A 24,008-nucleotide genomic window follows, 5' to 3' on the forward strand; every position below is an offset into this window, starting at 1 on the left:
CCTACTTTTCCAGTTAAAATATAGGGTTTGGGCTATACTCGCCGTATAAGACTACCCCTCTTCCAACGCACACCAAATAAAAATTAAAAAATATCAGATTTGATTTCAATATGGTATTTCGTACCAGGTTTTTTTCCTGTCACCCTGTCCTGTCACCCATGCAGCCTTGACGAGATCGGCACAGCTTCCCCTCAATGTTGTCGGCACTCCCGTAGCATCATTGGTCAGCACCGGCAACTCAGATTTGGGAAGCTGTGCCGCTCTCATCAAGGCTGCATGCCGCTGAATGCTGGACCCAGCTGGTTGCTGAGTGGAGCTTCCCCCACCGTCCGAGGCATCCAGGTGGATATTACCGATGCTCTGACTTCCCCAGCTGACCCCCAGTGATGGCGAGCCCCAGCTGTCCTGGGAAGTTGGAGCGTCGGTAATATCCACCTGGATGCCTGGGATAGTGGGGGAAGCTCCGCTCAGCAACCAGCTGGGTCCAGCATTCAGCGGCATGCAGCCTTGACGAGATCAGCACAACTTCCCAAATCTGAGTTGCCGGCACTGACCGATGACGCTACGGGAGTGCCGACAACATTAAGGGGAAGCTGTGCAGAGGCCTTTCAGGTTTAATTTCCTAATTACAAGATTCTGACGATCTGGTATAAATGGCATGTTTTTCTCCCCCACCCCCCCCACTTCCAGCAGCCCCCTCTTCCAAGAATAAATAAATTAAAAGTGGTCACAAAATCCATCCCGTCAAAGGATTCCACCATCCAAAATTTCCTTCACTTCCAACATTTTCACGGACAGGGGTGGCTGAAACCCGCCCCCCCTTAATGATTAGGCAGTCCTGAGAAAATTGCCTCTTGGACAGAAGGATGTAGTTCATGTACGCTGGTGTATACCGTCCCGGGCTCCCTAAATCCGGAGAGAAGCCGCCAGCCGCTGCGTTGTATTTCCCCGGGCTGTTCTTTCCTGGGCTGAAGTATGGAAGGTTTCTGGCAGGGCAGGGGGTGGCTTGGCCCTTGGGGAACCCTTTCAGGGAAGGGCTGGACCACCTTCGCCGTTCAGAAGCAGGATAGGCGCGCACGGACTCGCTCCACTCCGAGATCGGTACAGCTTCCCAAATCCGAGTTGCTGGCGCTGACCGATGACGCTACGGGAGTGCCGACAACATTAAGGGGAAGGTGTGCCGATCTCGTCAAGGCTGCATGCCGCTGAATGCTGGACCCAGGTGGTTGCTGAGCGGTGCTTCCCCCACCGTCCGAGGCATCCAGGTGGATATTACCGACGCTCTGACTTCCCCAGCTGACCCACAGTGATGGCAAGCCCCAGCTGTCTGAGGAAGTCAGAGCATCGGTAATATCCCCCTGGATGCCTGGGACGGCAGGGGAAGCTCTGCGTAGCAACCAGCTGGGTCCAGCATTCAGCGGCATGCAGCCTTGATGAGATCGGCACACCTTCCCAAATCTGAGTTGCCGGCGCTGACCGATGACGCTACGGGAATGCCGACAACATTAAGGGGAAACTGTGCCGATCTCGTCAAGGCTGCATGCCGCTGAATGCTGGACCCAGCTGGTTGCTGAGTGGAGCTTTCCCCGCCGTCCCAGGCATCCAGGGGGATATTACCGACGCTCCGACTTCCCCAGACAGGTGGGGCTCGCCATCACTGGGGGTCAGCTGGGGAAGTCAGAGCGTCGGTAATATCCACCTGGATGCCTGGGACGGCGGGGGAAGCTCCACTCAGCAACCAGCTGGGTCCAGCATTCAGCGGCATGCAGCCTTGACGAGATCGGCACAGCTTTCCCTCAATGTTGTCGGCACTCCCGTAGCGTCATCGGTCAGCACTGGCAACTCAGATTCGGGTTAGAAATCTCTAGCAATGACTAGAGATGGTAGTAGCCGCTCTTACCGCTTCCGTCAGTCTGTCAAGGTAGATATCGTAGGCTTATACCCGGCGTATAAGACGACCCCCGACTTTTGAGAAGATTTTCCTGTGTTAAAAAGTCGTCTTATACGCCGGAAAATACGGTACTTATTTTTTTTTAAAAAATACTTAAACAATTAAAGTGTGGCTTTATAATCTCCCTCTCTCTTTCTCATTATGTACTAATGAACACATTAAATAAGATATCTCATCTTTCAAACATGGATCAATCAGAAAGACTAGGGTTGAATTTAGCACAATTTAATATCAAACATTTACAATAAAATGCCTTGAAATTTGTTTTAATGAAAAGGTATTTATTAACAGTGCATTAGTGAATGAATTGATGGTTTCAAATTAATGGGATTTAGTAAATTAAGATTTCAATAGTTCTACTTATGCTTGGATCCAACTCTTTATTTATTAGCATAGTTCCCAAGGTTATCTGTTAAAATGAGCCAATGTTTTATGGAAAGTAAGCCTTGACTTTCTTATTTTTGATAATTATTGAACTCAAACAGAAACTGAACTTGCTAAGCATTTGTCACAGCAGCTGAGATTGCTAACTTGTCCTCTATTACTTCTGAAACATTTGAGATTAGATTATATACTGAATATATTATGGCTGATTGATAATTTATCACTGATTTTCTTTGCTAGTTTCTTAGCAAAATTTTAATAATCATTCAACTTCTTTTGGTTTTTGTTTTTTTTTAAATCAAGGGCAAATAGTATTTAAAACTAATTAAAAAATTGCTCTTTTATCCTACCCAACAAAACAAATGTAGATTTTTGGTATGAATAATGATATAGGTAACCAAAAGTAAACAAAAAAAAATCACTAGAGGGCAGCTATTGGGAATATAAAGCTAGGGACACAACATTAATAACTCTGCACATAATTTCTGGATTATATTGAGGAAGACCAGGGGTGAAATCCAGCAGGTTCTGACAGGTTCTGGAGAACCGGTAGCGAAAACTATGAGCAGAAATTTTGAGTAGTTCGGAGAACTGGCAAACACCAATTCTGGCTGGGCCCAGAGTGGAATGGGAATGGAGATTTTGCAATATCCTTCTCCCAGAAGTGGGGAGGGAATGGGGATTTTGCAGTATTGTTGTAGATTTAATAAAACAAACACAACTTTTGGATTAATCAGAGACAATTTGTATATTGCGCAATAGGTTCAAGGCTCTGTACATGAAGCGTTGAACAAAGACAGAAATTAGGTACAATGGTTTTATACCCTTCTAGACAAAGGATTCTGTTAACTCAGCAATTCATATGGTCATATACATTTGTCATTTTTAATTGACATTTCCTAATTACTGAGTTTCTTTGCAAAACAGTTATAATTCTTTTTGTAGATTACTGAAGCATAGACTCAAATCATCTTCTGACGATAGACAACTTTTAACTCATGTGGATCCCCTTGACCTAACCAACCTTTAAGCTGTATGTCATTAGAATGTTCCTTTCTTCTGACAACTTAGAGGCCTCCTAGAGGTACCAAAAGGATTTTGGCTGAGTTTGTACTTTTTCCAACTGGATGCATTGCTTTTTAGAATAGAGTGAATAGAAAGTTATCCAGTGGTCATCTATCAGAGTCCGCTTCATTTACATTAGTATCCTTCCCCTGGAATGGGATGGGAATGGAGATTTTGCAGGATCCTTCCCCTGCAGTATCCACGCCCACCAAGCCACACCCACCAAGCCACACCCACAGAACTGGTAGTAAAAAATTTTGGATTTCACGACTGATGTAGATCCTGTACATTATGAAGTGGGTGATTCTGATACTGATGTATCTCCACCTATCAGAGGAAGTGAAGGGTATTTCAATCAATTGTGACAGGACTAAGGATCTATCAAGGTTGGCTAACTGAGGACAAATACAGTCATAATCTATCTTTTTATGTCAAAATTAAAGCATAAGGCTTTGTGAATGTACTTCTCCTGTTTCACACAGTTCCTTGCTTTAATAGCAAATAGCAAGTTTTGACATGAGTGATTTTCAGTGACAAAGTAGAGGTGATAAAAAAGGATGGAAGAGTAATACAAACAGGATAAGGAATATATGCTTCTAGCTGATCCTAAAGGGGCTTTTTTGTATCCTGTGCAAAAGAAAGGAAAATCCCTCCAGGATCCCCCTGAAGGAAAAAAGGGATGCTGGAGGAAGGAAGGAAGAAGGAAAGAGTAATCTTTCAAGAAAAAGGCCTGTTGGAGTAATTCCTAAAGAAATAAATGGTTCATCCTGCTCTGAAATACTACTGAATTTGAACTGGCATTTCTTATTAACTAATAACAAATGTTTGTGAATATTAAAAAAAAAAATACAGATTCATACCCATTTTTTAAAATATGATTTTTGTAATTTACGAAATAAATGAACTTATGAATTAGTTGTTGAACTCACCAAAGATAATGACTACTGCAGCTTCAATCACAACAATACACAAGCACACAACACTGTGTGGGGCCCCAGAACCACTCAGAATGTTGCAACTGGTAGTTTTTAATAGGACAGAAGGCAAAAGTATTAAATGGAGAGGTATCCAATTGAATGTAATAGCAACACTCCTCCACTCCTCTGCTTGCAACAAAATACCTTATGCCATCAGACTTGAAATTCTGGGCTTAGAAAACTTAGAACTATGCCGCCTTCGGTATGACCTAAGCGTAGCTCATAAAATTATCTGCTACAATGTCCTACCTGTCAAGACTACTTCAGCTTTAACCACAACAATACAAGAGCACATAATAGATACAAACTTAAAGTGAACCGCTCCAAACTCGATTGCAGAAAATATGACTTCAGGAACAGAGTGGTCAATGCCTGGAATGCACTACCTGACTCTGTGGTTTCATCCCAAAACCCCCAAAATTTTAACCTAAGACTGTCTACTGTTGACCTCACCCAGTGGTGGGTTTCAAGTTTTTTTACTACCGGTTCTGTGGCTTGGTGGGCGTGGCAGGGGAAAGATACTGTAAAATCTCCATTCCGTCCCCCCTCCAGAGGGAAGGTTATTGCAAAATCCCCATTTCCTCCTGAATAGCTGGGACTTGGGAGGCAGAGAATAGATGGGGGTGGGGCCAGTCAGAATTTTTACTACCGGTTCTCCGAACTACTCAAAGTTTTTGCTACTGGTTCTCCAGAACTGGTCAGAACCTGCTGAAACCCACATCTGACCTCACCCCGTTCCTAAGGGGCATGCATAAGAGCACCAGTGTGCCTACTGTCCCTATTCTAATGTTTCCTCTATTTGTATCTATTTTATGTATTCAATTTATGCTTATACTTATATATTAATATTAGAATTAGAATTAGAATTTTTTATTGGCCAAGTGCGATTGGACACACAAGGAATTTGTCTTGGTGCACATGCTATCATATAGTGATATATTACTTAGTGCATATATTACCTAATATGTTCTTGACAAATAAAATAAAATAAATAAAAAATCTCATTCATGAGATAAGATTTTACAAGCTGACAGTGTCCAGATGTGTTAAACAACAGTTCCCATCTTTCCTAATCAGCCATTGGTTGTTAGTTTTCAGAAAAATGAATTGAATAACCGTTGCATGCATTCAGAGATTGACGTCACTGGAACATCTTTTCTGTTTTCATTATAGCAGTGATGGGTTTCTTTCCCTATGACACTCCAATTGAACTATTGTTTCTGCAACTGATATTATATGAATAGTCAGATTGACAGACTGGTAACACAGGATATCAAAGATGGATTTAATTTCCATATTACAATTTGTTCTATTTAAAAACAATGTGTTCCTGGATATTCTTGACATGCATTGAATTATTTTCCCAGTAGATCTTTTTGAACAACAGGTATTGTAGAAGTGAGAGCAAGGCCATGCTCATAAAGAAAGGTGGTGAGAGAATAATTTCCCCAGAATATGAAAAATGGAAATCATATAATTATATAAATAAACTGACTTTATAAATCTTCCCTGAATGTTTAAGGCTCTCGCTTTTTAATCCTTTCAGAAAGAACTCCAGAGCTAAAAGTCTGTAGAGATTCTCAGTCATCCAGGTCATGGTTGTCCCAAAGGTGCTTTTTCAGGAGGCAACTGGACTTCCTTGTTTTTCTTTGAAGACATTTTGCTTCTCATCCAAGAAGCTCCTTATTTCACAGATAAATGAAATGGGAAAAATGTTTTTATAAAATATATGAAGGACTAGCAGAAAATGTAAATTGGAAACTTCTCTGGCACATGGCTCCAGTTAAGAACCTGGGGTTCTTTTACTTTCACAACTGGGAATGGAAGGATGAATCGACACAGTCGTGTTCTGGAATGTCAATTTTCATGCAGGACAGAACCACCATGCAGTTTTCCAAGGTTCAACAAAAAAATTAGCAAGCATAAACTGAGAATTCTAAAATGTAATTCAATCAAAAGTAACCTTGTCCAACCTTACTAGAGCAACTGATCATTATTAGAGCAACTGGGATTATTCATTCATTTTCCATTATTTCTTAAAACAATGGGAGCAGCTTCCAAGGAGAAATTGATTATAGTTTTTCATTTCGATATATTATCATATATATATATATATCAGATATTGCTATCAGGTAATGCTTTGTGAAGCCAAATTCTATTAGTCTTTTATTTAACATCAAGGGCAAAAATTCAATTGTACGTAATTCAAACAGAGGAAAGTTAATTCCTATTATCCATAAGAAAAGGTATGTTAGTATTGGCTTAGTATAATAAGATTAAAGAGAGAGATATGGGACACAAGAACAAAGAGATTAAATAGCAGAGAACAGTTGCCTTGGATATAAAAGCGGAGTCACAGCAGCCTAGTTGTTGGCAAAATTTTTGGATTCCCTGAGATAATTCCCCAAGATGCAAAGTATCATGAAGTGGTTGATCCTGGCATTAGTTTGTGTCTACCTGTCAGAAGGTAGACTCAATAGGTGAGTATCTCAGCTAAGACCATACATTAAATGAAAATAGAATTGAAACAATCTAAAGCACATTGCTTTTAGTCAAAAATGGTGGCAAAATTATGTTTTTATATTTCTATGGCAAGCCTCAGTATTCCTGCTTCTTCGCTTAATCTCTTGTTTGTGTAGTACTTGTTTGATAGGATATTATTGTTTTTAGTAACAAAATTTTAAAAATATGCAGATAGTTGTGATAGTGAAGGATATTCTGACTATCTTTCTTGGTATGTAGAATCATTCTGAAGAAAGGAAAATCCATTCGTGAAAATATGAGAGAGCATGGAGTGTTGGAAGAATTTTTGGAAACATACCATATTGATCCTGGATTAAAGTATCAGTTCAATAAATTCAGTGCTACATATGAACCAATGACCAATTATTTGAACGTAAGTATTTAAACCACAGAAATATGTATTTTCCTCTCCTTCACCTGACTTTGTAACTCTAGCATTTAAGTTTATTATTGGCACATTGTGATAGCTCTTCTCAGAACCAATCAATAGGATGTTATATATGTATAATGAAATATCACTTAATTATTTCATCTTTCCTTTCTCCTATGAACAACTGTAAATGGACTGCTGATGCCTGAATTCAGGAAAGAACATAATCCATTTATTTATTTAAATCAATTTTTGATGCTACCTGATTATTCAGCAACATATTTTGCAATTATTATTTTTTTGCTGATTATTATTTTTTCTGATTATTATTCAGGAAAAAATAGTTCTCTGTATTTTTAAGTCTCATGTAATTGGACCACTGTTTTCTGACAATAATACCTAGATATGCCCGCCTTGTTAAAGAGCAACTTAATGTAATATGTATTTGGGATAGTTTTTTTTACTATGACTGGTGAGCATTCTGAGTTAGGGCTACAATTTGTCTTTACTCCGAATGAATAAAAGACAGCAACTGCATAACTTACTCCCAAAGAAGCGAGGTAGTCTACAACTGGAATAATAGATCTATTTACTTCTGAGTAAGTCACATTGGAGCCAAACACTATGTTTGATAGTAACAAGAAGCCTTGGTTTAAAGCATCATTCAGTACAGTGTACACTCTTCCATGAACATATAACCAAAGTTTGGTTTATTTGTTCATTTTGTACTCACTAAAACGACAAATAACCCTTCAGATTTTAAAATGTTTTTTTTCTCTTTTTCATGGAGAATGAGCAAGGTGCAAGTAGAAAAAAAATCCAGTTTCCTAGGGCTGCCAAGATTTGGGCTGCAAAAATCTGGAGATTGTGAGATGGCAGAAAATAGTGCACTGTGCCTCTTTGCTGTCATTTTGTAGTCATCTGAATGTTTGTAGCCCTAGAACAGGTTCTTGTAGTCACAGAGATATTTTGAGGTCCCACTAGATCAGGGGTCTCCAACCTTGGCAACTTTAAGACTTGTGGACTTCAACTCCCAGAGTTCAACTTCAATTCTTGAAGTTGAAGTCCACAAGTCTTAAAGTTGCCAAGGTTGGAGACCCCTGCACTAGATGGCAACATTTCAGAGAAGGGACTGGAGGATGTCTCTCCTATTTGATCTCAAGGACGGGCAGGTAATGTCAGGGAGAGGTTTTTCCCTACTTATTTACCTATTTAGTTACTCCAAAGTTTTTGTGAAACCTGTCTCATAATTATTTTCATTTGACAGTCTTTTTACTTTGGAAAAATAACCATTGGAACTCCACCCCAAGATTTTCTTGTTCTTTTGGATACTGGCTCTGGTGTTCTGTGGGTACCTTCTACATATTGCACATCAACGGCCTGTGGTGAGTAGTCCACTCCCTTGCTGAAGGTTTTGAATATATGCTTCTAGGGAAAATATTTACTTTTGTCAAAACCAAATATACTGCTCAAAAAAATAAAGGGAACACAAGCAGAAGACATCCGAGATCTGAATGAATGAAATAGTTATTAAATACTTTGTTCGTTACATACAGTAGTTTTGTGTTCCCTTTAGTTGTTTGAGCAGTGTATAAACTACTGTATGTAAAGAACAAAGTATTTAATAAGGCTATTTCATTCATTCAGATCTCGGATGTCTTCTGCTTGTGTTCCCTTTATTTTTTTGAGCAGTGTATATTTCCCCCTTATTTTAAACCATTTATACCTTGTCGATTGGTAAGGAAACTTTTCTGGGTTGCAGACCCCAACTCAGCCTTCCAGTCAGTGAGTGGATCACTGAAGGGAGCAGAGCTGAAAATTTGGGCTCTTTTTCCATCATTTTGGGTGCTTTGAGGGGGTTAAACAATTTCACCTGAATTTGCTCTTTCCTGCACCCTTATTATTATTTTTTACAAAATAGAAAATAGTTGGTGCCTACAATACAGTACTGGATTTCCCATTTCATAACTGCGTGTTTCATTTCCCAGGGCAAAAATGACAATCAGTTTATGAGAAAAAGAATCAAAATTCTAAGTGTGTCACTGGGCCAAAATGACCAGAGTCATGATCAGCTCTACACATAAAGGTTTTTCACTGGAAGTGCACTTCCTAATACCTTGTGGGGGGGAGGGTATTTTAAAATGCTGAAAGTTGCCATGTTGCCCATAGTTTTGCTTTGATTTGGGTCCACAAAAGGGGACCTCTTGACCTGTACTAATAAGGATGTTTCTTATGCATGTCTTTTTGAAAAATGCCTCTTTCAAATGCTTTCTATCCCCTTGCCATTTCAGTGTAAAGAATTAAAATTTTGATGTGGACTTTTCCTACAACATGAGAGAATGAAAAAGTGTGGGCTGGTAGTGAAGTAAAGTACTGACTGTTGTGATTTAAGTATAGAGAAAATGATCTTTCACTACACATAGAGCAAAGCTTTTACTCTCTATTTTTTTCTTGTTTTGTTGTAGAAAACCATCATCTGTTTGACCCAAAACAGTCATCTACTTATTATAGCAATAATCAACAAACTTACATCCTGAGATATGGATCTGGTAGCTTGAGTATAATGTTAGGTTATGATACTGTGCGGGTGAGTGGATTTTAACCAAGTTTTTAGTCATTAATTCCTTACTACTATGCTACACTGATTAATTCATTAGAATTAACTCTTACTTATTTACATTTATATGTATAACTGTTTTAGGGGACCAATGCATAAAATAAGCATTAAAATGACCATGTCTAAAGAGAATAAGAAGGGACATGGTGGCTCAGTGGCTAAGACACTGAGCTTGTTGATCAAAAGGTCGGCAGTTCAAATCCCTAGTGCTACGTAACGGGGTGAGCTCCTGTTACATGTCCCAGCTTCTGCCAACCTAACAGTTCGAAAGCACGTAAAAAATGCAAGTGGAAAAATAGGGCCACCTTTGGTGGGAAGGTAACAGTGTTCCATGTGCCTTTGGTGTTTAGTCATGCCGGCCACATGACCACGGAGATGTCTTCGGATAGCGCTGACTCTTCGAATTTGAAACGGAGATGAGCACCACCCCCTAGAATCGGGAACGACTAGCACATATGTGTGAGGGGAACCTTTACCTTTACCTTACAGCAGTGTTTCTCAAACTTGGCTATTTTAAGATGCATGGACTTCAATTCCCAGAATTCCCCAACCAGTATGCCTGGTTGAGGAATTCTGGGAGTTGAAGTCCATACATCTTCAAAGGGTCAAGTTTGGGAAACACTGCCTTAAAGAGAATAAACATAATGGAAGTAAATTGGTATCATAATAAAAGCTACAGAAATAGCGTTCTGATTAAAATAACATACTAATCTAACACTGAAAGTCCAACATCAGATTAACCTTCACTATTTCTTAAATGGATGCAAGGAAGGGACTAGAAAAGTTTTCAGGGAGAGGGTGCTATTACAAAAAGTCTGGTCTTGTAGTACTCACCAGCTCTATGTTCTTTGGGGTATAATGTCAATAAAATAAACGAACCTTGAAATCTTGTAAGGATGAATTATGGCAGTTAGATATCTGCTACCATTGGTGGTCATAGCTGGCATATTTGCTAAAGACGATAGAATACATTCGGGACAATGACCCTTAATGAGATTCTTCCACATTTTTATCATATAACTGGGGTATCTCTCATCAGCATCTGCAGGGGAGTAAGAAAAAAAAAAGGCAATATAACAGAACTGCAGCAATGTGATCAAAGCCCTGCCCTTTTTGTATTTGTGATCAGCAACAAAAACACAACGTCTTGATTCTTTTATTGCTTCCCATGGACGACCATTTTCACATATGGATAACCTCAACTTTTAGCAAGCCACCACTGCCCTTGCTAGACAGTGACAAACGATCCCCATGCTATTGCAAAGAAAATGATACGGAAGCAGGGGTGAAATGTAAAATTTGTTACTACCGGTTCTGTGGGTGTGGCTTGGTGGGGGGGGGGGGGTTAATGTGACTGGGTGGGTGTGGCCAACTTTTTTTTTTAACTTTTCAAAGCATTTTTTCTAATGCTTTGAAAAGCCTCTGTCAATCAGGCAACTCAGCTGGGAGTTGCCAGAGATTTTTCAAAGCATTTTTTTTTACCACCTCTACAGCCAAGAGGTTGCAGAAAAAAATGCTTTGAAAAGCCTCTGATGATCCCAGCTGAGCCACGTGATCATCAGAGGCTTTTTTTTTTACTTTTAAAAGCACTTTTTCTTCGGAAGATGTTGTAGAAAAAATGCTTTTAAAAGTAAAAAAAAAGCCTCTGATGATTGTGCGGCTCAGCTGGGCATGGTGTGTGTGTGGGGGGGCACAGGGATTTTTCCGAACCACCTGCCACCATCGCTACCGGATCGGGCGATCTGGTCCGAACCGGGAGCATTTCACTCCTGTACAGATTTTCATTATCTTTATGGTAAAGATATGCGAATTTCAAGAGAAAGTGCAGAGTTGTTGCAATGCTATGAACTACAAGTGAAATCTGTTTTTCAATCTTCTCTCTCAGATCCAGAATATTGCAGTTCAAAACCAACAGTTTGGATTGAGTGTGGAGGAAGCCAACTTCTTCTACTATGGCAAATTTGATGGGATTTTGGGTTTGACCAATCCTATTCCAAATACCGAGGGATCACTCTTGCACCAGATGATGAGTCAAAACCAGATTTCTGAACCCATTTTTAGCTTTTACTTCTCACGGTAAGATTAACCACATTATATTTGTGCCATAGCATGTAAGTATAATTATGGTTTTCTTCCAGAATGCGTTACCTGGAATAAAGCAATTTATTTGTATTCCATGGCTCAATCCCATCATCACAAATATAATCAAGTTCAACATTCCAGTAATGAATGACATTGAAAGAGAGCAGAAGCATCAGGATAAGAAAAAGGTTTAAAATTATTTTTGAATTAAATCATTGCTGATTTAAAAACTTACCCGTATATACTCATGTATAAGCCGACTTTTGCAGCACATTTTTTATTTTGAAAAAGCCCCCCCTTGGCTTATACTCGAGTGAGGGTCCCACTTACCTGTTCTCCAGTGCAGTGCGGGTGTTCTCCAGTCTCTCCCACTCATCTGCGGGCACCTGCAGCCTCTATGGGTGGTCCAATGACTGTTGATATCACCGCTCTTCTTTTCTCCTGCATGCCGACCGCCTCTGTGTTGTCCATGCTGTACTGGACAAGAGCCTGCAGCCGCTCTTCTTCTCCCGCTCTTCTCCAGGGCTGTGACGTTTATTTACTGTACTCAGTCTGCTATATTTTATTATGATGCCTCAATTAATGTAATTTTATTGGTATCTATTTTTATTTTTGAAATTTACCAGTAGCTGCTGCATTTCCCACCCTAGGCTTATACTCGAGTCAATAAGTTTTCCCAGTTTTTTGTGGTAAAATTAGGTGCCTCGGCTTATATTCGGGTTGGCTTATACTCAAGTATATACGGTATGTTGTTAAGTGCAAGCAACCAGAACAGCTCCAAGGTTTAAGTCAAGAAGTTTGTTTATTGTTGATTCACCAGTTCAACAAAGATCTTACCAAACTCCCCACCTTCCCTTGGGAAAGCCTGATTTAATCCTAAATGTTTAATCTCATATACTTCCTCTCCCCTATAGAGACCAAGGTTGTGGGGGAAGTGTAGTCTATTTATATTTGTATTAGAACCTCTTCTATGGGAAATTAGGAAGAATCAGGGAATAAAGGGGTTGAAGGTGAAATCTGAAGAATATAAAACCCAGGCTTTTGCGGATGATTTGGTTTTTATTGTAGAGGATCCAATAGAATCAGGTAAAAACTTGCTCCAGGAGATAGAGAAGTATGGCAGAGTTGCAGGTCTCCGAATTAACAGAGATAAGATGAAGATTATAACAAAGAATATGACACGGAATCGTTGGAGTGAATTGGAGAGAGAATTGGGCTTTCAAGTGACGAAAAGAATTAAATATCTGGGTGTTTGGATGTCTTCCAAAAACACGTCTATTATAGTAGACAATTACACAAAGCTGTTAGCCCAAACAAAGATAGACCTAGAGAAGTGCAACTCTCCTTACTGGGAAGGATAGCTACGATTAAAACCCACGTGCTTCCAAAATGGAATTACTTATTCCAGACTGCCCCCGCGAGACTGGATAGTGGTTTCTTCAAACTGCTAGATAGTTATGTGAGGAAATTTGTTTAGCAGAAAAAGAAGCCCCGCATTAAACTTAAAATGCTCCAAGAGACTCTATGTAGAGGGGGATTTGGTTTACCAAAATGGGAGTTTTACTACAAAGCGGCCAATTTAACTGGATTAGAGATTGGATGCTTCTAAAAAGGAAGAGGACTCTTACATTGGAGGGTTATGATTTGTGTCAAGGTTGGCACCACTTCCTATGGAGAGAGAGGGGCAAGAAATGTGGACACTTTAAGAGACACTACCTTCGGAGAATCCTATTAGAATCTTGGGAAGGTGTTAGGAACAAGCACTACTCTCGGTTCCCCTGGGACTGTGTCCACGCCCAAAGAATACGCTCGAAGCCAAGTCGGTATATCTCCGTTTAATCGTGGCGATCAGCTCTTACAGGAACCGGAATGCAAAACATAGCAAAGACGCAACTGTCACGCCCTCGTAGTCGGGCTCTTATATAGCTCCGTCCCTGATTACACTCAGCTGAGCAGGTCTCGTATTTCCCCATTCCTCCAGGCCTGCTAGAATGTCGTCATTTTCTGGAGCGTTCTCAGAGTGGTATGCTAATCCCACGCGACCCCATAAGACACCCGTGCACATAAACTCCTAATCGGACGCCTACTCCACCACCAACACCCATGTGAATCTGCTCCCCCCTTGCCGGTCGGGTATCCATGTTCTGGTGTCGCATGGATGATGTCGAGTGCTTCTTGACGCTCGACAACTACACAATGATTCCGATTTGGTTCGCTCCATTAGAGGCGGTAACACACTCAACACTATATAACAAGGAAACATCTTGGACTTATCAGGACTTGCTTGACCCTCAAGGGGACTTGAAGACCCGTGAAGAGCTTATGAATCAGGGCAAGAAGGTAGATTGGTGGGCGTATGCCCAAATACAATCAAGAGTCAGAAGGGATAAAGGAAAGGAGGGAATTTATAGGTCACTACAGGAGCTAGATAAAACCTTATTGGGAATTGAAAAGAAATTACTTTCAAGGTGCTACCAGTTCTTGATATCACGATGGATTGGTGAGGAGGTGATTAAGGACACCATGATTGCCTGGGGGAGGAATCTTGGATTTTCCCCAAATCTGGATGAATGGGATGCGATATGGAATGGGAATATGAAATTTACTTTATCAACCCCCTACAAGGAAAACATTTATAAAATGGTCTATCGTTGGCATATCCCCCCGGCAAGAATAGCAAGAAAGTTTCCGGGAGCCTCCCCGGCATGTTGGAAGTGCGGGAATGGTAGCGGGACATACTATCACCAATGGTGGATATGTCCCAAAGCAGGCAAATATTGGTCCAAGATTCGGAATTGGATAGTGGAAATTACAGGATATAATATAGAGCTGAAACCAGAGACTTTTTTATTGGGAATGAAACCAGATAAAATATCTAAGGAAAAATGGTACTCGATCCACCACATTATTACCGCAGCTAGGATAGTATACGCGCAAGAATGGAAAAACGAATTAATACCCACAGAGAATAAATTGATTTGGAAAATTACAGAATGCGCAGAGGCAGATCGGTTAACGAAATTACTTAGGAACCAGAAAGATTCTGATTATTATGAATGTTGGAATTTATGGTATATTTGGGTGAAAGGAAAGGGAGGGAAATGAAACGGATTTCATCAGTGGTATAGGCGCATATTTGTATATGTTAGTTGCAATAATTTTGTATGTATATATGTAAAGCATTGTTTTTAAAAATGGAAATAAACTTTGTAAATAAATAAAAAAAAAGAGTCCAAGGTAGTGTATCTCGTAACTCCTCCTATTGGGACCTCCCTCGTTTCAGTTGATTCCACCACATATACTAAGGATTACTTTATTCACAGTATAAGTGTAAGAAGATGATTTGTACCCTCATTTGAACCTCAAATTATATTCTTATCTCACAGTTGGAATTGTGATAAGTTGAATTTTCACAGCCTTTAAAAACATGGTTCTCAGTGGAGTGAGCAGTTGAATGAAGGGTGTGTACATCAATGGGGGAACCGAAGATGGGTGGATATTCAGGATTAACACACAACAATCTCAGTTTACTTCATTGTTATTTTGTAATTTTATCCCACAACTGTTTTGGTTTTTTTTTTTTTTTACTTTCGCTTTCTGGTTATATTTTCTGGTGAAAATGATTCTAGGGTTGTTTACTCTATACAAAAAGACCACAAGCAGATGAGAAACTATAGCTAATACTCTTTCTTTTGCCCATTTTTTCTCTTTCTTCTCAGCCAACCAACTGTTCAGTATGGAGGAGAACTGATATTGGGAGGCACGGACCCCCAGTTGTACACTGGGGAAATTACTTGGGCCCCTGTGACTGAAGAGGCTTACTGGCAGATCGGTATACAAGAGTAAGTAATATCTTTTCTTCCTGATTTATATCTGATTCCATTTTATTTGAATGAGCTGCTTCTTCACCCTTTATAAATAAATTCCTCTCACCTGTTGGTTAGGTGTATTAGAGTTTTGGCAGAACTGATTAATCCAATACTTATTTTTCTACTTCTAAATATGTTTGTGGGAAGGAAAACAGGCCTTGTTCTGCCTAGGATACAAATTTGGAAAACAGATGGGCATATCACTTCTCACCATCCACCCATCCAGCTAGCTAGCCAGCCAGCCAAATCCTCAATCGGCTAGTACTGTATCTGCCATCATTGGGCGGAGTGCAGATCGCTATAAAACATATTGTAAAAAGCAATAGCACTTAGACTTATATACTGCTTTACAGCTCTCTCTAAGGCGGTTTACAGAGTCAGCATGTTGCCAGCAACAATCTCATTTTACTGACCTCAGAAGGATGGAAGGCTGAGTCAGCCTTGAGCCAGTCAGAATTGAACTGCTGGCAGTTGGCAGAATTAGCCTGTAATACTGCATTCCAACCTCTGCGCCACCATGGCTCTTATTGTAAATATAAAACCAACAAACAGTCCATTGAGCAAGTCAGCAGCAACAATAATAGTAACAATATTCATAATATCAAATCATCTTAATAAATCTAATTATATAATTAGATTATAATTATATATAATTATATAGTAGTATTATAGTAATGTTTTATTTCTAAGAATAATAAAATATCTTAAAATAACTTATCAAAAAAGGCTTCATCATAGAAAAGAATGAGATGTAAGTGTCAAGTGAGTCTCTTATTACGGAAATTTGTAACTACTTTCATCACTGTATTCAGAGACCTAGTATTGCAAGCCACAAGTTTAAATATAAAATAAAGAAAAAGAAAATAAAAAGTTGCTTTAAATATCAATAATGAATAAATAAAATTGACCATTCCATCAAGAACATGGAACGCCTTATGAGTGTTGGCACACATTTATGAAGAAAATTTGATAAAAGCCCATAAACAATTCAATCCTAAGCATGTTTGGTCAGAAGAAAATGCTACTGAATTTAGCAACTATACCGCTGAACAAATATGTTAAATAACTTAATATGCGGTGGAGTATGAAATCTATCTAGATTAGAAGATACATTCACTCACACATGAAGCTATCTAATATTTGAAGCTTTTTTGTTGTTGTTACATTTGCTGGGAATTGGCTTCCAAAATTTCTAGTAGAGATCTTTCCAAGGATCACTTGCAATATTCATGCCTGCTTCTATAAATACAGCAGAATGTTTAGTGGACATTCTAATTGTAAAATATTGACCAATATTTATGCAATAGGCATGGTCATAACTATGGTGCCAATATTTATGGGCAATCCTCCATGAAGTATGGCATCTGCATTTAAGTGTCCCATTAATTCTTAGGCATATGTAACAGTCTTGATCAGCCTTCCTCAGATTGATGCCTTCCATCATGGCCTTTGTGGGCTATCCGGTCAGTAATGGCTGATTAAAGGCTGTATGTAAATTAAGAATACATAGGCTTTTATTTATTTTACCAATTGTAGTCTGTTTTAGTTGTTTGTAATGGTTTTAGTAATATTCTGTGTCCTTATTGTTTCTATAGATTTACTATTGGCAACAAGGCTACTGGTTGGTGCAGTGAAGGCTGCCAGGGCATTGTAGACACGGGAACATTTTTGCTAACTATCCCACAACAATATTTAACGGAGTTCCTTCAGGCTGTGAATGCAGCTAACGATGGTTCAGTAAGTAGAGGAAAGAATCTTTAACAGATTTTGTGATTGTTCAGGGAACTGTTACCATTACGACTAGAGGAATCTATTAAGTTTGATTTCATGCAGTTCCTCGTTTTCTTGTTCTTATGCTTGTTTTGGCTGATTTCCACAATAGGATGTGAACTTGTTTTTGTTTTTTAATCTACATGAACATTTATATACATTTTGGGGTATTTACTCCAAAATAACAGGGGTGTGTGGCTGTTGCATACTATTCCTTACAATGTACCTTTTTGTGCACACCTGAACATGATTGAGCTACAATATAAAACACAATTTATAAAATTGCAAAAAAGGAGTTTTGCTAGCGGTTGGTAAATAAGCTCAGCAGTATAAAATTTAAATCTACTTAAAAAATGCAAAACTAATTATTTTTTCTGTTACTCTAGTGGCCATAAATAAACTGAATATCATTTTATGCACAGTTTAAAGGCATGTTTGACAGACTGAAGAAAAGAGATAAGGGTTTATAGTGCTGCTGTAACCTGGCCAACCTCCCTTATTGCCTCAATTTAACCTTCCCTTACATTTGTTCTTTCACAGTATACGGTGGACTGCAACAATATCCAGAATATGCCTACGATTACCTTTTTCATTAATGGTTCCCAGTTCCCACTTCTTCCTTCTGCTTATGTCTTCAATGTAAGTATGCTTTTCTAAATTTTCTGTGCATTGGAAACCACTTCATTTTAAGATGAATTGATGTCCCATACCTCAATAATAACGTCATGTAGAAATAGCATTAGGCTGATGCTACTTTATTTATAAAGAAAATATGTCCCTTAATTTGGAGCTATCAGATCTGTAATCCTCCTTCTATAATTCAGTCAGAATATTTGCAGATGACACAGGTGACTGCTCTTGAAGAATCAGCTGCATATTATTTTTTTAAAAATGTTTTTATTATGCATTTTCCTTTGTTATACATAAGGTTTCATCCTTAATTATAAATTACTAACTGCTGCTTCTATTCTCTAACCAAATTAAATAGTACTCTGTTTCCTCTTTATCCTTAATTTTCATCATTAACCTGTCCATTTTGGCACAGTCTAGTATTTTCTTTAGTACTTTATTACATATAAGAATCAGACACATATTGAAGCATATATAATATGGATTTTGTACCATGTCCTTTCAAGCAAACCATAGAAAATTACAGTCTTATGTAATTGCGTAATAACGTGGAGAGCTTGAGTTAGACAATGTTTTTATGTCATGTAATTTAATCACAATCCAAATCCAGATTCCATTAAAATATGATTGATGTTCTTTCTTTTCTGCAATAAGGGCACAATCTGAAGCAATTTCTTTCTTTTACAGAACGAGGGTCAATGTTCGCTTGCAATTGAGCCAACATATGTGCCTTCCTCAACTGGGCAACCTCTATGGATCCTGGGTGATGTCTTCCTTAAAGAGTATTATTCTATTTTTGACATGGGAAACAACAGAGTTGGTTTGGCGCCATCAGCCTAAATGAATTCTAAATTTCTTTCTGGATAAATGGAGCTGATTTTTGGATTCCAACAAAATATTTCAAATTAAATTTGTACAGCAAATTGTATGTTTCTCAACTGACATCAAATCTTAGCCCCTTTACATGAAGTTTGTTCACTTAAGATCCATTGCTACAAAGAAATAAATTCTAACATGCCAAACTGGTGTTTGTAATATTCATTCTTTAACAATGTATATATTTTGGATTTCCACAATATACACTGTTTTTTGTCCACAATGAAATTCATCCTTTTCTCAATTGTTTTTTGTGGTAAGAAAAAAAAAAAAAGGGGGGGGGGAGAAAGCTGGTTCAAAATATGGGAGAAATGAAAATGGAAAATAATGCGTACTAACTGCAAAATGTCAAAATTGAGATAAAGCATTTTGGTAATAAAAGTTTTTTCAAGAAGCAGTTTTACCAGGAGGAAACATGTTTTGCAATACTGCCACCTAATGGACTTTGGCCCATTCAATGGATCAGAAGTTTGAATTTATTTCAGATAAGAACCTTTTCTTCCGTGTCCCAAAGGTGCTTTTTCAAAAGGCAACTGGACTTTGTTTTTCCTTGAAGACATTTCACTTTTCATCCAAGAAGCTTCTTCAGTTGTGACTGAATGGCAGAGGATGTAAGGATTTATACTCCTTGTAACCATCCAGTCGTTAGAACTCCTTCTGAGATTGTTGAGGCAACTTGAAGGTTTATTGGTGCCCTCAGGATCACCTGAATAGTGCAAATGAACCTTAGGGCAGAATTGGGCAGAATGGGACAACTCGCCACATGGGATAGCTTGCTACGAGACAATTCCACAATTCCATTTGCTCATTTAAAATAATTTTAAAAGTTATTTAAATTTTTGTCATTCACATTTATTTGGTCCCTCCTTTGGCACCCTTTCTTTAATAATTCTATCGGACATTTTCTTCGATATTAGTGTAACTCTTTGTTCTGTGGCAAGTTGTTCTGTGGTGAATTGGCATGGCAAGTTGTCCCAAGGTGAATTGGCAGCAGCAAGTTGGCTGTCATGAGATGGCCATGGTGAATTGGTTGTGGTGAGTTGGCTGTGGTGAGTTGTTATAGACCCTTCTTGAACTGCTGAAAGATTGTGTTGTAAACAGGAGATAGGTGGTGTCATATCCCTCCTCCCCTGTTGAGAGGACTGTTCAGTCTTAATGTAGATGGTGTCTTTGATCCCTCTTTCAAACCAGTGGTCTCTCTGTCCAGAATGTGGACTATGCTGTCTTCAAAAGAATGCCCTTTTGTCTTTCAAATGCAGGTGGACTGCTGAATTTTATCTTGATGGGTTTGTTCTCCTGTGTTGTGCCATGTGTTTTGTGAAGTGACTGTTTTGTTTCTCCAATGTTAAGATTACAGATCTGTACATTGTCTCACTGCATTGCAATGCATTTCTCACTGCATTGTAATGCATTTCTCACTGCATTGTAATGCATTTCTCACTGCATTGTAATGCATATATAAGACTAAATGTTATTGGTATTGCTACCCTATATATCCCATAGCTTGTTCAAAAGAGGTGCCACATAATGTAATAGGACAGAAAAAAAAGTAGAAAGTGTTTTTTTTTTTAATAAAGAGGCAAACTTCTTGAATATTTGCAATTGATAACCTTATTTTGGTAATATTTCCTGCATTCTTTAATTGATATTATTTATTCTCAGTTCTGTTTTTTTCTTATTAGCTTAAGTTGTTCCAGTCTGGTTTTCAGTTTGAGCCTGACACCTCCCTTGTATATTTCTGTATGTTATTAAACAATGCTTGCAAAGTACGGCAGGCATGGCAAATTTCTTCTATGCTTCAGTAATTGGCACTTTGATACCTTTATGTACCTTAGGTATTTTATTAGAGACAACATTACCACACCTATTCATTAATCTTTTGTTTCATTGAGACATGTTTTTGTAAATGGTGTCCAAAACTTTATTGTAACACATAACATACAGGAAACCTATTAGAACAGCTGTAGTATTGAAATGTATTTTCATACACTCAACCAACTTCTTAATTGAGATCTTTCTTTTCAAGACATCATGTTTATTCTGTTAGTTGACTGAGGCCTTATGGGTGAATTATATACAGTATATACAGGTCTATCAGTATATTTTGGATTGAATATATAACCATAAATCTGTAGATTAAAAACTTTAGTGAAATGAAAAATATACTTCCCCTTTCTTATAGGGCATACTCATATGATATAGGAAGTGCTATCTCATTAGCATTTTCTCACTAGCAACTTAAAATATCTTCCAAGGTCATCAACCATTGTTATATCAAAAAACAGCAATGAAGAAAGACTTTCTATCATTTCAAAACAGCAGGATGATCGTATAAAAAAAGTACAAGTCTCTAAGTGTGAAATGTCCATTAAAGAAAAATATCAGTACATTTGTTAAAAACACGCACAATAATATTTGAAACATTTATTTTTAATTTTGCTGTCCAATTATTAGATGGGCACATTTAATGTTGGAAGATTTTAAAAATAACTGCTTATCTGCTGCAGCCTAAATTCTTGTCAGAAGCCTCATTTTATTGTTGCACACCATATAACATTGGGCCTGATGCAGAGCAACTGATAGTTGGATTATTGAAATAAAAAGAACGTAAGATTACTATGCATCTGAATTTTCCTGAATATGGTCTAAGTTTACTCAAGCTGCAATACATGAAGCCAGGAAGAAAAATTATTCTGAAATGTCTGGGACTGGAGCCTTCAAATAGAGGGGAGCAATGAACAGCATTTGCCACATCTGGGGAGAAATGGAAGTAATGCTGGGAAACATCTGTTCCTAGGAAAGAGCATCACTCCTGTTTCCTCTACCTGATACATAAAAGAGAGAGGGAATAATCAGATAGAGAAGCTGGTAATCAGGAAACGCTAAAAGATATAATTTTATTTGTTTGGTCTACGGCTTCTTGCTACTGTTTCCTTTAAAGAGTAACATTTGTTGAAAGGAGATTATTTACACTTAAATTTATGTGGCAGAGAATTATTTCATATGGGAAATACTGGTTGATAGATACAGTCTTCTGATTTCATACTGTAAACACTGGCTTAGTGGTTTAGACTTGCATGGGTAAATCTTAATAGTTGAGATTGAAGAAAGATCACCCATGTAGTTAATGGAAGGTGTTATGGATTTACAGTGAAGTTAGTGTACCACCCATGTATTCTTCTAGATCAGGGGTGTCAAACTGGCCAGATGCGTCATGCGCAGGCCACGCCCACCCCAGCTCCATGAAGGGAAAAAAACATCATGATACATCATGTGACCCGGCGAGTTTGACACCCGTGTTCTAGATGTATAGGTATGTCTTAAGGCAAAGACACTTCTGCATAGCCACCAGTCTCCTTCTTTTTATCCTCTGCAGTATCTTCACACACTGGATGAGTGTCTTTTGCTGAATTCTATCTTCCCATATTGTTGGCCATACCCCAGCCTCAATTATTCCTCCTCTTCCTTCTTGCAATATTTATTGTTAAAAGAAACTAACTGGTCATGGCAAAGGATAATGATAAAGCTATTCCCCACCCCCCCAACACCATACAAACATTAAAGATGATTCAGATAGTAGCAAGGCACCATGTGGCCTTTCCATCTACCACAAAGGGGGAAATCCTAGGAATCTTGACAAAACACCTTCAAAGGAATTGCTGCAGAATAGCCATTGTTGTGTTTTTTGTAGGAGGAGGTGAACCAGTAATTAATCCCAAATTCCCTAGAAGCTTCACAACATCATGGGGCTGAAGGGGTTTTGCAAATCTGACTTGGCTCTGCCCTTTGCATGTGGAAGGGGCTCACAGAAAGATCATCAGGTACTTAGAGGAAGGGGCTCATGATTCACAATGTCGTCAGTATATGACCACCCATCTGTACCTGGACATGTTAAATCCCAATCCTTGGGATTAAAGGATGATTCAAGTGCTTTAGGGAAAGATGCAACTGATTTACAAGAAATTCATGAGTCACCTGCAGATTCAATACTATTTATGTGAATTCAAGTGCATGACATGTCACTATAAACAGATATTGATAAGTATCAGAGACTCTTTATTCAGAAGCACTACATCAGGTCCTATTAGCGCTACTGGAGGAAAACATCAAAGGAACTGATTTAATGAGCAACATATTGTTTTCCTGTTATAGGAACACAACTAACCAAACTTCCCTTATGAGCATAGCACAGTGCATTATATGAAAGGCTTGTCATAATTAATACCCCATTGATTTCACCAGGTTCCTCAGATTAAATAAAGGACCAACCCATAATGAGTAGAGATTTCTGTTTCTACAATCAAAGCCACAATAGTTAACTTTTGCACGCTACAGTATAAACTCTAATGCATAACATCCACGGGGTTAAGACAGGCAGTTCATATTTTTGTTTTGTTCAAAGCCAATAAAAGTCAAATAATGAGAACAATCTTCCCTTATTTGTTCAGAATCTCTCTTTCTTGAATTTATCCAACCTTTAAGAGCTTTATGAGAATTTTGCTGGGAGTAATCCAGCTGAAATCTATGGGCATTCCTCTGAGCATACAAGTACAGTTTTGCATTGTTAAATTAATAATCTTTTAATAACGGTGGATTCAATTTATATGTACTGATATTCTTATATTTGGCATTTTATGTATTAATATTCAGAATATCAACTTTCTTTCAGTAGCTTATGTTCTTTTTTTTATACTATCCATTCTCCACTCCCTCAAAAATCCATTTCATTTTCAAACTCATGCCCACAATAAAAAACAATGTAAGTGTAACATATAAAACCTAAGTAAAGTAAACTGACTGTCCTTCTCAACTAAAAGCAAAGGCCTAAATCTGAAGTCCCCTTTAAACTTTTTCTTGCTTCCCAGCCATGCCTCTCCCCATTACCTCACTGATC

At 38.4% G+C, this 24,008-nt stretch overlaps 1 protein-coding gene across 1 annotated transcript; it reads left to right on the forward strand.

Annotated features, from left to right (window-relative positions):
• Window positions 1-6,655: 6,655 nt before the first annotated feature.
• On the forward strand, window positions 6,656-19,246 carry LOC132710576 (pepsin B-like). Its single transcript, XM_060687174.2, has 9 exons — window positions 6,656-6,857; window positions 7,120-7,273; window positions 8,538-8,655; window positions 9,736-9,857; window positions 11,773-11,963; window positions 15,689-15,811; window positions 17,434-17,575; window positions 18,149-18,247; window positions 18,926-19,246. Exons 1-9 carry the CDS (start codon window positions 6,787-6,789, stop codon window positions 19,076-19,078), a joined length of 1,173 nt encoding a protein of 390 aa, XP_060543157.2. The 5' UTR covers window positions 6,656-6,786; the 3' UTR covers window positions 19,079-19,246.
• The last annotated feature ends 4,762 nt before the right edge of the window (window positions 19,247-24,008 follow it).

This window comes from Pantherophis guttatus, chromosome 3 (genome assembly GCF_059756535.1).
Source record: "Pantherophis guttatus breed Tessera chromosome 3, ASM5975653v1, whole genome shotgun sequence".
Lineage (NCBI taxonomy): Eukaryota > Metazoa > Chordata > Lepidosauria > Squamata > Colubridae > Pantherophis > Pantherophis guttatus.